Below are 11,993 nucleotides of genomic sequence, written 5' to 3' on the forward strand. Positions count from 1 at the left end.
GATCTCACTCGTCAGGAAGTGTGCAGGAGTTTCTTTGCTTCTTAATGATTCCTGCCTGCCTCAGGTTGCATCCCTGCTCTTCCCTCCTCACTCCCTCCTCCCGATGCAACGTTCTGCAGAACGTGCCAAACACGGCGCCTGATATTTTCAAACGTGTCCCGTTTAAACGAACATGCTTTTTGCAAATGGTCGTTTGAGGCGATATCAACACAAATCGGTGTTGAAGATGAAGTTCAAAGAGTGATGAAGCCACCAGAGATTTGCTGTTGCTATGGAGATGGGGGTGTCCCGGCGTGCACGTGCGTGTGTTCTTCACCTGGTGCTTCGGTTGACGGAATAGAGCAGAAGAAAGTCAAAAAGTGACTCATAGTCAAACAACACACACAGACACACGCACACACACACAAATAAATCACATTCCTCATATTTTTACTGGTGTTAATGAAACATCAAACATCAAAAATACCCCCAATCAACACCATCGCACGAGCCATGAACTCACATTTGGAGTAAAAACTGCCCCCCCCCATCGAAGATATTAACTCCTGCTTGCATGAATATTGTTCAAGCATCACATGAGTCAGCTACTGACTGCACGTGCAGGGCGCACGGCATCGCCAGGCAGAGCTCAGGCGCAGGACAGTGCGCATGACTGAGAGTAAACAGAGAGAGAGAGCGCTAGGTAACCCGAAGTCGACGTCTCGGCAGCTTTTCACTTCAGACCCGACACCAGTAACAACACACTGGAGGGGGGGGGGGAGAACACGCCGGCGCCGGGCGAACAACCGGGGAGCTCAGATAAGATCCGGGCGCGCGAGGCGAGAACCGACTGACGCCGCTGACGGCGTTTCAGCACTGGACAGCTCTCTCCGCGTGTCTCGCGCTCGCAGGCGCGCTCGTGCCATGTGCGCCGGTAGGATGAGCAGCTGGTGGAGGGCGCGAGCAGAGAGCGTGGCGAACCCTCCCCGCGACCGCCGCTAGCGCGCCGCCCGAGCCTCGAGAGATGAGCGTCCCGGAGTTCCTCCTGGAAGTGTCCATCGTGGCGATAACTGTCGTCTCGCTGACCACGAACTTGTCGGTGCTGCTGTGCTTCACCCAGAGCTCCGAGCTGAGGTCCCACGTGCCCGGACTCTTCGTCATAAACCTGTGTTTCTCCAACGTCCTGCTCGCCGGCATCAACATGCCCGCCACGTTCCTCGGCGTGGCCAGCGGCGCGAAGCCCTTCGGCGAGCAGTTCTGCCGCGCCGCGAGCTTCTCCGAGACCTTCCTCACCACCAACGCCATGCTGAGCATGGCGGCGCTGAGCATGGACCGCTGGCTGGCGGTGGTGTTTCCGCTCAGCTACTCCAGCAAGATGCGCTGCCGGGACGCGCTGCTGATCCTGGCCTACTGCTGGCTGCACGCGCTCGCCTTCGCCCTCACCCAGACGCTGATGGACTGGGGAGGGTACAGCCACGCGTACGCCTCGTGCACCGTTCGCCCGGGCGAGCGGGGCGGGTCGCGCGCGGCCGGCTACGGGACCTTCACGGTGCTCTTCCACCTCGGCAGCTTCGCGCTCTGCCTCGTCGTCCTGTGCTTCGCCTATTTGAAAGTTTTGAGAGTGGCCCGGTCCCACTGCAAGAGGATCGACGTCATCACCGTGCAGACGCTGCTCCTGCTGGTGGACCTGCACCCGAGGTAACGCATGCACCTGTCGCCCTATGGTCGTTCTTGCAGCGGTCGCGTCAGACTTGATTTCATTCCACTCTCCCCGTGTCAGTGTGAGGGAGAGGTGTCTGGCTGAGCAGAAGAAGAGGAGGCAGCGCGCCACCAAAAAGATTTGCATCTTCATCGGCTCCTTCGTCTTCTGCTTTTCACCCTACGTTATAACAAGGTAACATCTACAGCCCACGTCTTTAATTAATTGGATTAAATCTGGATTGTACGAGCTTTGAAAGCATTGAAATTCTTTTTTTATTTCTGTTTCACAGTTACTTTAATTGCAACTGCGACATTGAACAAGGGTGACTTAATGTATTATGTTGAGACATAAACAAACAAACAAATAAATGAATGTCAATCCTTTTAGATACAAAACCAAAAGAAAGACACTAAAATAACCTTTTTGGCAGCTTTCTAACATTTCCAGAACTTTTTTTGCTGTTCAGGGAGTGATTGCGGTGATGTATTAAAACTGTGTTTGACAGTTTAGATTAAAAGGTTATTCAGCAAAAAGTAGATAAAGGGAGTCTAGTTTGAAAAATGAATTAAAAAAGGAGATCGTAAAGGAATATGAGCCACTGAAATGTTTTTTTAGTGTTTGACTTGTAAACCTGCAGTGCCCTGTGTGCAGACTTACTCCTCCTGCTCGGTTCCCTCCTGCAGGTTGGTGGAGCTGCTGCTCTCGGTGCCCATCCCTCGGTACTGGGGCGTCGCCACCAAGTGTCTGTCCTACGCCAAGGCCTCCAGCGACCCCTTCGTGTACTGTCTGCTGCGGCAGCAGTACCGGAAGGTCCTGGTCGGCGTCATCGGCCGCGTCCTGGGGAAGGATCGCTACTCGCTGTCCGCCCACAGCGTCAGCAGCGCGCTGGACACCATCGACGACACCTGCGCCGCCAGAATCACCTGAGGTCCGAGTGGTGGCGATCCGTTTACGAACTAGCAGCACCCGCATCTATTCAGGGTCTTTGAGAGCGATGGGAAAGAGGCAGCGCTTTGCTCCAGAACGCTCCAGCGGAGGGTTTGAAGGCGAGATTGTTTAGGCCACTGTGCTGCTCAGGGCGGGTGGGCTGTCAAAGACACACGAATGATGTATGGTCAGTGAAGGTGCACTGGCTCTTATGTGCCAAAGGCCTTTTTAGACTCCACAGACTGTTGTTTCTACAGGGCTTGTCCGTTTGCCTGCTGAGGCATTGCCAAGGAAATAGTGTAACACTTTGTTCATTATTATCACCAGTGTAAATGTATGAAGTGACTTTATTCAGTAAAAGCTGATGACTGTTGCAAAGCTAATATTAAAGTGTTATATGAGTGCCATATTTATATGTATATTATATTATATGTATTGGATGTAAATGTGAGGATTTGTAACAGTGTAATACAACAGCAAAAAACACAGATTAAAGATTTAAGTGCACTGTCTCCAACTGTTCTGGCTTTTGACTCATCAGATACAGTAAACTGCAGATCAGCATTAAAGCGTATGAAAGGCTTTCAGAAATTTAAACAGTAGTTACAGTAAAAAACAAGCAAGTTGGGGAAATCTTGTCCCTCCCTACATTTATTTAATAAAATATGCAAACTAAACTGAAGAAGCCAGACAATAAGATACAGAGTCATCATAAGATACGTTTCTACCGTGTTTTCTCAAAACTAAACCTCTAAATAAGCTTCATGTTGTGTGAAAAGTCGAAAGGATCCTCAAAGTTTGTAGCCACACACACACACACACACACACACACACACACACACACACACACACTGAAATTTGATCGGCTCTTCCTCGTACTGATCCCGGCGCGCCTCACTTTTTTTTTTTTTTTTTGGGTAATGGATGCTCCGCGCAGACAAAGGGAGGAGGTTCCCGTGCGGTGGGTGTCAATTACCGCCCACGGAGCGCAGAAGCCGCAGCTTCGGACGCGCACTGCCACATCACGCGTCGTCGTCGTCCGCCAGCTTGGCTGCGTCCAGGCATGCGTCCCACGGGCATAGCGGTGCTCCTGCTCTCCCTGACGAGCGGCCGCTGGTGCGTCCCGCAGCACAGCTGTCAGCCTGAAGACGAGCTCGTGGGTGAGGCGGCGTCTGCTTTAGCGGCTCGGAGCGACACCGAGCAGCCGTATCGGTATGAGTGAAGTAGGCCGTGAAGTACTGTAAGGAGCAGAATGAGTTACTGGTCGGTCTGTTCAGTAGATGCTTATTCATGTCTAATCCGTCACCAGGCTTCTGTAGGTTTGTTAGATGCGCAGCCGACACTAACTTAATGAGAAGGTCACAGCGTTACCTGCTGTTCGCTCACAACCATAACAGCTTTGCCATAAACTGTTATTAGACTGGACAGATGCTGCGACTTGGAGAAGTTTCCTTTGGGATGTTGTCGCCTCCTGGCGTTTCGTTTACGACACGCCGGTTTGTTTAATCTTTTAAAAAGTGTTTTTTTTTTTTTTTTTGCTTTACAGGAAGATGCAACGACAATGTGTATGAAGAGAAACGTAGGTGGATGATTTTTTTAAATGAGATGGAAGAAAAACTAATGAGCGATCGTCGCAGTCTATAATTTCACATCATGGAGCTGAGCGCAGCTGAAGTTTCACACCGTGACCTCATGTTATGAGCTGTTTGAAATACCAAACAGCTACAAGATGTAACAGGTCTCGTCTTCCCAGAACCAGTTTTTAGAGGAAACAGGCTGCAACTCTCCAGCTCAGTCTGCAGGCAGCAGCATGGTCTAATGCCACAGTCATAAAGATGCGATGATCCAGATGTTTAGTAAAAGCCCTATTTATTGTGGGTCTGTCTTCCTAAAGTAAAATCCAAATAATGAGTTTACAAACAGTTTCTGTTGCCTTCATCCCACAGCTACCTGTACGGAGCTGAACCTGGGCTACTGCAATGACCTGGAATACTCTAGGTGGGTAGAGGCCGGTGCCACTGTCTGAAATCGAATCCCTGTGCAACGGGACCTAAGCGTGAACGCTGCTTCCCTAGAACCATATTCCCAAACATCCTCGGCCACCAGAGTCGCCTGGAGGCCGAGTCAGGCGCCGAGTACCTCCTGCTGAGCGTCGCCCACGGCCTGCTGGGCGGCGAGTGCTCCCCGGAGATCCGCCTGGTGGGCTGCTCGGTGCTGGCGTCGCCGTGCCGGGACGACAGGATGGTCAAGCCGTGCCGCAGCGCCTGCGAGGCCCTGCGGAGGGACTGCGCCCACGCCTTCGAGGCCGTGGACATGGCCTGGCCGTACTTCCTCGACTGCGACCGCTTCTTCGCCGGCGACGAGGAGGGCTGCTTCCACCCGCTGGCGAAGCTGAAAGGTAGCGTCCCCTTGGGCGGGCGATCCGCGCCCGCGGAGGGGACGCTCTAAATCCCGGTTTCCGCCTCACAGCCAGACAGGAGGTGGCGATGTCCCGCGAGGGACCCAGCACCATCATCCAGTTCACCCACACGTCCAACTCGCAGATGTACGGCATCCTGAAGAGAACCGCGGCCAAGTGCTCCCACGTCGCCCGCGTCTACAGCATCGGACGCAGCTCAGAGGGCAGAGACTTGCTCGTCATTGAGTTCTCCAACAACCCTGGACAGCATGACCTACGTGAGTAAGAATCATAGAAAGGCTGGAATGAGGTTTACGGGTACAATCAGCGGACCTGTTAACGACTTCCGCTTCTGCAGTGGAGCCGGAGATCAAGCTAGTGGGCAACATGCACGGCAACGAGGTGCTGGGCCGCCAGCTCCTCATCTACCTGGCCCAGTACCTGTGTTCAGAGTACAACCTGGGGAACCAGCGCGTCCAGGCCATCATCAACACCACGCGCGTCCATCTTCTGGCCTCCATGAACCCCGACGGCTACGAGCTGGCCGCCTCCGAGGTAGAGGATCGCGGTGACCCGGAGCTCAGCGACCAGGAAGTAAATATTGTTAACAGCCGGAACAGACAAGCCGCCATTATCCGCTCGCAAGTCGTCGTCCGAGCCGCTGCAGGCGTGGAGGTGGAGGCCGTAGGTGTCCAGAAGTGGATTGGCAATATCTTTAAGTGAATGATTGACAAGGAGCAAGAAAGAAGTTGTGTAAGGGAGTTGGTGCAGGGCAGAGGCTGGGGTACTGATTTTCTGGTTCTCATGGGTGCTGTTGCACAGAATGAGACCACCTGAGACCTCCACCTCACGCCTGTCAGTCTGTGGGTTTACAAGTTCAAAGCTGCAGCAAAAACCTGGCAGCATGTGCTCTCTACTGCAAAGCATGGAGTACTAATGGTGTGTGTGTGTCTGCATGTGTGTGTGTGTGTGTGTGTGTGTGTGTGCATCACTGTGCATGACAACTACTGAGACTGAGGCTCTCTCTGCTTTGCCTCTGGTCATAGTTAATGCCTCTAATCGTTCTGCATGTCTTTCCTGTAGACTGATCATGTATTCAGTCATCAGGACAGTGCAGGTCTAGTGCAAAGTCATTTGCCAACACAACACAATGCATTTTGGGAAGTACATGTATGTGAATGACGCTGCACTCAGGTCAGTCTTCCTTGTATTAAAAATATTCCATGCAGCATGCTGGGAAAAAGGGTTTTATTACAAATGATTTCATCTGGTTGCTCATTCTCCCTTTAGGTGACATCATCTGTATGAGAACACTCCACATGACAATGTAAAAAACAGAACCGTACACAAATTTAAGATTTAACACCATCCACATACATGTGCTGTTGAAATTAGACATTTAACTCACACTTAAGTATCCACATAGTGTGTGTGGCATGTTGCTTATATATGTACTTATACATGCATATATTAAAGATATGCACAAACTGCCATAGTTGTTCTGTATATGGGAACATATACTATATGTGCACAGTATGTGAGAGTTTGCATAACCAAAAATCACATTTTGATTGTTTGGACGGCTAAATAATGGATAATATCCATTTTAGTCTCAGCTGAAATATGAATTATTTGTTTGTTTGTTTGTCTTTAATCAGGAGGGATATATGGTCTGTCTACATGTTAACAATAGAACAATAGAAGAAATGTAGTCTGATGTGTTGTTTCTCATCACGTGATATGATTGCTTGCCCTAATGTCATAATAATTATACCAATCAGTAATAACCAATAACCAATAATTCACTGTTTCTAACACTGGTAGATGTTTGAACTAAGATGTTTCAGGGCCACTTGTTGAACAGTTGGACCGTGGGAAGGACGAACGCCCAGAACATCGACCTGAACCGCAATTTTCCCGACCTCACCTCCGTCTTCTACCGGAACCGGCGGAGCAAGCTCTACCGCATCGACCACATCCCGATTCCAGACGCCTACTGGTTCGGAAATGTAAGGCAAGATTGGCTTTCACTAACGTCATCGCGTCTCCTGTACGATCCAAAGCGTGCGATTGGCCTGTAGGTGGCGCCAGAGACCTACGCGGTGATGAAGTGGCTCAGGTCGCTGCCGTTCGTTCAGTCCGCCAGCCTCCACGGAGGGGAGCTGGTGATCTCCTATCCCTTTGACTTCTCCAGACACCCGCACGAGGAGAGGATGTTCTCACCCACTCCAGATGAGCAGGTGTGTGTGTGTGTGTGTGTGTGTGAGACCTGTAGCCTACACACAGTCTGACCTCCCACCTTGCAGATCTTCAAGCAGCTGGCGCGCACCTACGCGGATTCCCACGCCACCATGTCGGACAACGACACGGAGCGCTGCGGGGCCTCGTTCCACCGGAACCGGGGCATCATCAACGGAGCGCTGTGGTACAGTTTCGCCGGAGGTGAGAGGCCGCTGCCCGTCCTATTGGCACCCCAGGTGCAGGCTGTGGCTGTGAGCGGCCGACCGTGTGCTCGCTTCCCGCGCAGGCATGTCCGACTTCAACTACCTGCACACGAATTGCCTGGAGATCACCGTGGAGCTGGGCTGTGACAAATTCCCCCCGGAGGCGGAGCTGTATCCGGAGTGGAAGAGGAACAAGGAAGCTCTGCTCACGTTCCTGGAGTCTGTAAGAAACGGCACTGGGTCGTGTTTACATGTTGAAGGTCAGTGGATGAATCCTGTGAACCAATCGCTGTGCTGAACAGGTCCATCGAGGAATAAAGGGGCTCGTTCAGGATTCGGACGGAAATGGGATAAAAGGTGCGACTATCTCTGTGAGGGGGATCCGGAAAGACATCACCACAGGTAATAATAACACAGGAGGCGAGGGCGCAGCTCCGGGGTGCAGCATGTCTGTGACTCTGTCTGTGTTCAGCCGAGGCCGGCGACTACTGGCGGCTGCTGAACCCCGGCACCTACGTCGTGACGGCCACGGCCAAAGGTTACTCCAAGGTCAGCAAGAGGGTCCACCTGCCCAGGAGCCTGAACAGGGCCGGCCGCGTCGACTTCGTCCTGCAGAAGGTTCGAGTCCCGATGCTGTTCATGTAAAAACATCTCAGCGTCCAAACAGGCTTTGTTTTAAGGTCTTCTTGCCGCCCTCCACGCTGCCTTCAGGTCCCCGTGGAGCCCGATATCGACGACCACCTCTTCCCCCTTAGAGACACGTGGGATCGATTTGACCCCTACAACAACTTCGAGCGTAACACTGAGCCGGAGGAGAGTGAAGGAGGGATCGAGCGGCAGGAGAAGCCGTGGTGGTGGAACTACTTCTCCCAGTCGGGCGTCTCACCGCCGCACTGGCTACTGCGAAATGTGTAGGTCCAACACACCTGTGGAGAGAGGGTGAGCCGCAAGAACACTGACACTGACGATCAAGCCTGAAGAGATGTCAGTGATTCCTGGAAAGACGCGAATAGGCACGTTTTTCCCCACCAGCAACAGATTACATTGTGTCTTGTCTTTTAAAGTAATGGTTAAGTTGTTAAGTCGTTTCAATGAAACCACAGGGAAGTAAAAAAAATCAGGTTCCAAAACATTCCACATTTTAAAATGTTGTTTGTTAAAAGTAACATACTTACCGGTACTTATAAATATGATATTAGAATCACAACAGCAGCTCTGCAAATTATAGTCTTTCTTCTTTATTTCATTCCACAGGTGATTTGTTCTTATGTAACTATGCTACATTTAATGCACTATAATGTACTACACTCACATGCACATATGCAACTTATATTCAGCACCACGCGTACGCTTAGTTTAGTCACGTGCCACTTGTAAACACTTGCAGTTATTCCTTTGTTTGAAGTATAAACAATAAATCAAATTTCGCCATTTCATTTCCAACCTTTCACCGACCAAGCTCAAGAGGCTGTTGCAGCCGTCGGCCGCCAGGGGGCGCCAGAGGACGCGCAATGACCGACGAAAGCGCAGCCTCGTTCAGGTTGTTGAGTCGTTTAAACTAGTGGCGGATAATAGAGTTCGTAGTGTGAGTTGCATGTCGAATGTGTTCAGTAGGTTTTGTTTTCACACACAGGCCACCCGCTTGTGAACGTGGGTGAAGACGGCTTAAACTATCAGAGAAGAAAGTTATTTGTCAGCGCTAGTGTTGCAGCCATCGCATTTATGCAGCAGGACAATAATTTAATTAAAATGATGTGAAAATGTAAAAGCTATTAGACTGAATGTCAGTGAAATTTAGTGAACAAATATACACAAAGAATTGAACCAACATTTTTTTTAACCCTCAATTTTGACACAAATACTCAGAGAATGATTTGAACTTTTGGGTCCATCAGATCCTAAGTCATGGTGACTCCACCACAGAGGTTATCTCATTTCTGGCTGCTGTCATTGCCAAATAATGTCTGAAAGTTGAGCCAGGTAGATTGTTAGGGAGATTATCCTACAGTCCGTTCTTCTGCCAGTGTTAAAACAACTTCATCTTGTCGGTGCCTTCCTCGCTGCTTGAAGTCAGATCCAAACACAAAAACGTCCCCATTGTGGGATTAATAAAGTCCTATAAGCAGGAACACGGGCTGTCATTCGCTTCCGTATGTTGCATCAGGACTGAGCTTCATGTTGTTGATGAACTTCATGATGTTAGTCTTTGTGTAGCTGCATTTCCAACCACATTCACAGGTCGTATCTAAAATAATGTGTGATTTCATAGTGAGGCTTCCCAAGTAAATATCCAATGGAGAGCGGGCTTTGACTGTCTTTTTGTCATCAAGCCTAAACAATATCTCTATTTCTGTAACTATGCTCTAACACCTTTGTCAGTCCCTCTGTTTATGAGCAGTTATGATGCACTGGCATGTTCTCAGCTTCGCATCATTCTATAATTATCTCCGTCCAGAAGCAGATGTCTCCTCCGTATGTTCCATCTGGCAGACTTCCACCGAGGTCTCCACCTCTCTCTTTCTCTGCACGTCTCTCTCTCTATTTGGCTTTCCCACTGCACCATGTAGTCACTTTCAATCCGACTGAATCACTTTCTCTAACATAACACTTTTTAACACTCTGCATATATAATGCAAATGCCAAACCACTTTGCTCCGAACTCCCTCCATCCCTCTCTTTCCCCCCTCTCTCTCTCTCTCTCTCTCTCTCTCTCTCTCTCTCCGTTCCTCTCTTTGTCTGTCTTTCATTCTTGTAGCTATCTAGCTGCTCTGCCCCAGGAGCAGAGGCCTGCTCAATGTGGCAGAGATGATTTGTTTGCTTTCCAATTATTTTCCGTCAGTGGAGACAAATGGATTCATGCTGCATAGAAAAACCCACAACGACAGGGCTGCGGCGATGAATGTAGCTGAGCAGAGTAATGTGAGTTGCACAAGCACCGAGACAGGAAACATGGAGCACCTGAGGTGAAGGGTCTGTGCTAACGTAGGGTATAAGAGCATGAAGATCACCAGAGTAGCTGCATATTTAATCACTGTACCTGGATGGTCTCAGTAGCGGCCTGTGTCACCGCTACCACTCCTCCAGCTGTTGTGTGATATTGTGATATTGTCAAATGCTAATTAACTAAAAATACGTTAATTTTACTGGATTAGGGTCATTATCATTGCAATTGGGCATTGTTGAGCAGTTGTTACATATCACATTCAGGACTGTAGTGATTAGCTAATGTTAGCAACTGAGAGTGATTAAAAAAAATGTTTTCCTTCTCTGTGTGTTTTAGTACTTTAGTGTATCAGCCAAAAGTTGAACATGTGGCAAATTTAGGGAGAAAAGACTAGTTTCCTTTTTCAGTAATATGAAATAATAACCATATAATTGAGATTACACTGATAAATGGATTGTGCCTGTGACAGATATTGGGCTAAGGAGTGGTTGCAGGACTGTACCTTGAGAAGAAAGCGGTGGTGAAGGGTCTCCCTATTTGCAGCTAATGTGTGATGGGCGTAACTAGGCTGCAGACCTCTTCTGTCTCTGTTGAACTTTCAAACCATCCACAATGAGAGAGATTAACCTTTTCATCCCAGCCTGTGTCTCCTTGATTTTCCTTTCTTCTGCCTTCTGTCTTCCTTTCCTCTTTCTGACCCCGTCTCCCCCTTTCCAGTATCTGTGATGACTATTCCATGTCCTGCCCACCACCCCACCCCACCCCCCGTCTCTCCTTCTCTGCCTCCCTTTGTACGGAGGGCAGGTTCAGGGGTCACCAATTACTCGGAAAGGGCTGAGAAAGTTGTATGGGCTTTGCCCTCTGGGCTGCCATGTTGCATTACCGTCAGGCAGATCGCAGGTACGCAGCAGCCACTGGCTGCCGGCACAACAGCCGCGGCCTCAGACCCAGCACCGAGCCATGCAGACTTAGCTAAGTTCAAACCCCTCTCATGCCTGAGCGGCTAGCTGGCTCCAAGTCAGCCCCCACTCTCACCGAGCTGCTGGGCAGAACTAATATGTGTGTCTAGACTTCCTGGGAACTTGTCTACCTGATAATACACAGCTGGACAGTATTTATGCTGTTATGTTGATAAGAACGTACATATAAAAATGTATTAGCTTTAATCCATGGTTGTGGCAGAGAAGCTCCAAGTTACAGTTCAGTATGTATCAAAGCAACAGTCTGATTATAAGATGATGTTTTCAGGCCTTTTAACATTCACTGCACATTTAGAGGAGTGTAGAGGAAACAAAAACTGAAAGAGTCTTGTGTGAAGACAAAAAGTGTCCCTGTGTGGCCCTGTTTAAACTCCTGGTGTGAGAAATTCTCCACACAGGACTTTTGGACTCTTTTGAACTCCAAAATATGAAGAGCGGAACAGATTTTCAGGCCTCAGAGAGGCCCAGTCCGCTCCCGTGTAGGCTGTGGACGACAGAAGCTGTGCAGCCAGTTGGACTTGAAACGGCTCCTGAATAGAGAATCCCAGAGTCCGATTCAGTACGCTCAGCCAAACCCTTGGTAATTACAAAAACAGCACTTGGTCCACTAATAATGGGT

At 49.6% G+C, this 11,993-nt stretch overlaps 2 protein-coding genes across 3 annotated transcripts; both read left to right on the top strand.

Moving 5' to 3' along the window:
- Nucleotides 1-763: 763 nt before the first annotated feature.
- On the top strand, nt 764-3,136 carry gpr78a (G protein-coupled receptor 78a). Its single transcript, XM_029153108.3, has 3 exons — nt 764-1,677; nt 1,760-1,873; nt 2,365-3,136. The coding sequence occupies exons 1-3, from the start codon at nt 1,004-1,006 to the stop codon at nt 2,606-2,608; spliced, it is 1,032 nt and encodes a 343-aa protein (XP_029008941.1). The 5' UTR covers nt 764-1,003; the 3' UTR covers nt 2,609-3,136.
- A 372-nt stretch (nt 3,137-3,508) lies between these two features.
- Nucleotides 3,509-8,881, top strand: cpz (carboxypeptidase Z). 2 transcript variants are annotated; one of them, XM_029153086.3, is made up of 13 exons: nt 3,509-3,768; nt 4,155-4,187; nt 4,555-4,606; nt 4,684-5,006; nt 5,078-5,284; nt 5,365-5,600; nt 6,845-7,015; nt 7,088-7,246; nt 7,313-7,448; nt 7,534-7,673; nt 7,753-7,852; nt 7,923-8,068; nt 8,162-8,881. In XM_029153086.3, the coding sequence occupies exons 1-13, from the start codon at nt 3,672-3,674 to the stop codon at nt 8,363-8,365; spliced, it is 2,004 nt and encodes a 667-aa protein (XP_029008919.1). In that variant the 5' UTR covers nt 3,509-3,671; the 3' UTR covers nt 8,366-8,881. The 2 variants fall into 2 exon arrangements, with proteins under 2 accessions (XP_029008919.1, XP_029008929.1); XM_029153096.3 differs by lacking the exon at nt 4,155-4,187.
- Nucleotides 8,882-11,993: the final 3,112 nt, after the last annotated feature.

The sequence above is a fragment of the Betta splendens genome, chromosome 1 (assembly GCF_900634795.4).
Source record: "Betta splendens chromosome 1, fBetSpl5.4, whole genome shotgun sequence".
NCBI lineage: Eukaryota > Metazoa > Chordata > Actinopteri > Anabantiformes > Osphronemidae > Betta > Betta splendens.

Excerpts from the sequence above, each read along its gene's own strand:
- gpr78a (XM_029153108.3), top strand. The coding sequence starts at position 1,004 with ATGAGCGTCCCGGAGTTCCTCCTGGAAGTGTCCATCGTGGCGATAACT. Across the intron at positions 1,678-1,759 it reads CTGGTGGACCTGCACCCGAG|TGTGAGGGAGAGGTGTCTGG; the intron begins GTAACGCATGCA and ends TCCCCGTGTCAG. Across the intron at positions 1,874-2,364 it reads TCACCCTACGTTATAACAAG|GTTGGTGGAGCTGCTGCTCT; the intron begins GTAACATCTACA and ends TCCCTCCTGCAG.
- cpz (XM_029153086.3), top strand. The coding sequence starts at position 3,672 with ATGCGTCCCACGGGCATAGCGGTGCTCCTGCTCTCCCTGACGAGCGGC. Across the intron at positions 7,247-7,312 it reads CACCCACTCCAGATGAGCAG|ATCTTCAAGCAGCTGGCGCG; the intron begins GTGTGTGTGTGT and ends CCCACCTTGCAG. Across the intron at positions 7,853-7,922 it reads CCGGAAAGACATCACCACAG|CCGAGGCCGGCGACTACTGG; the intron begins GTAATAATAACA and ends GTCTGTGTTCAG.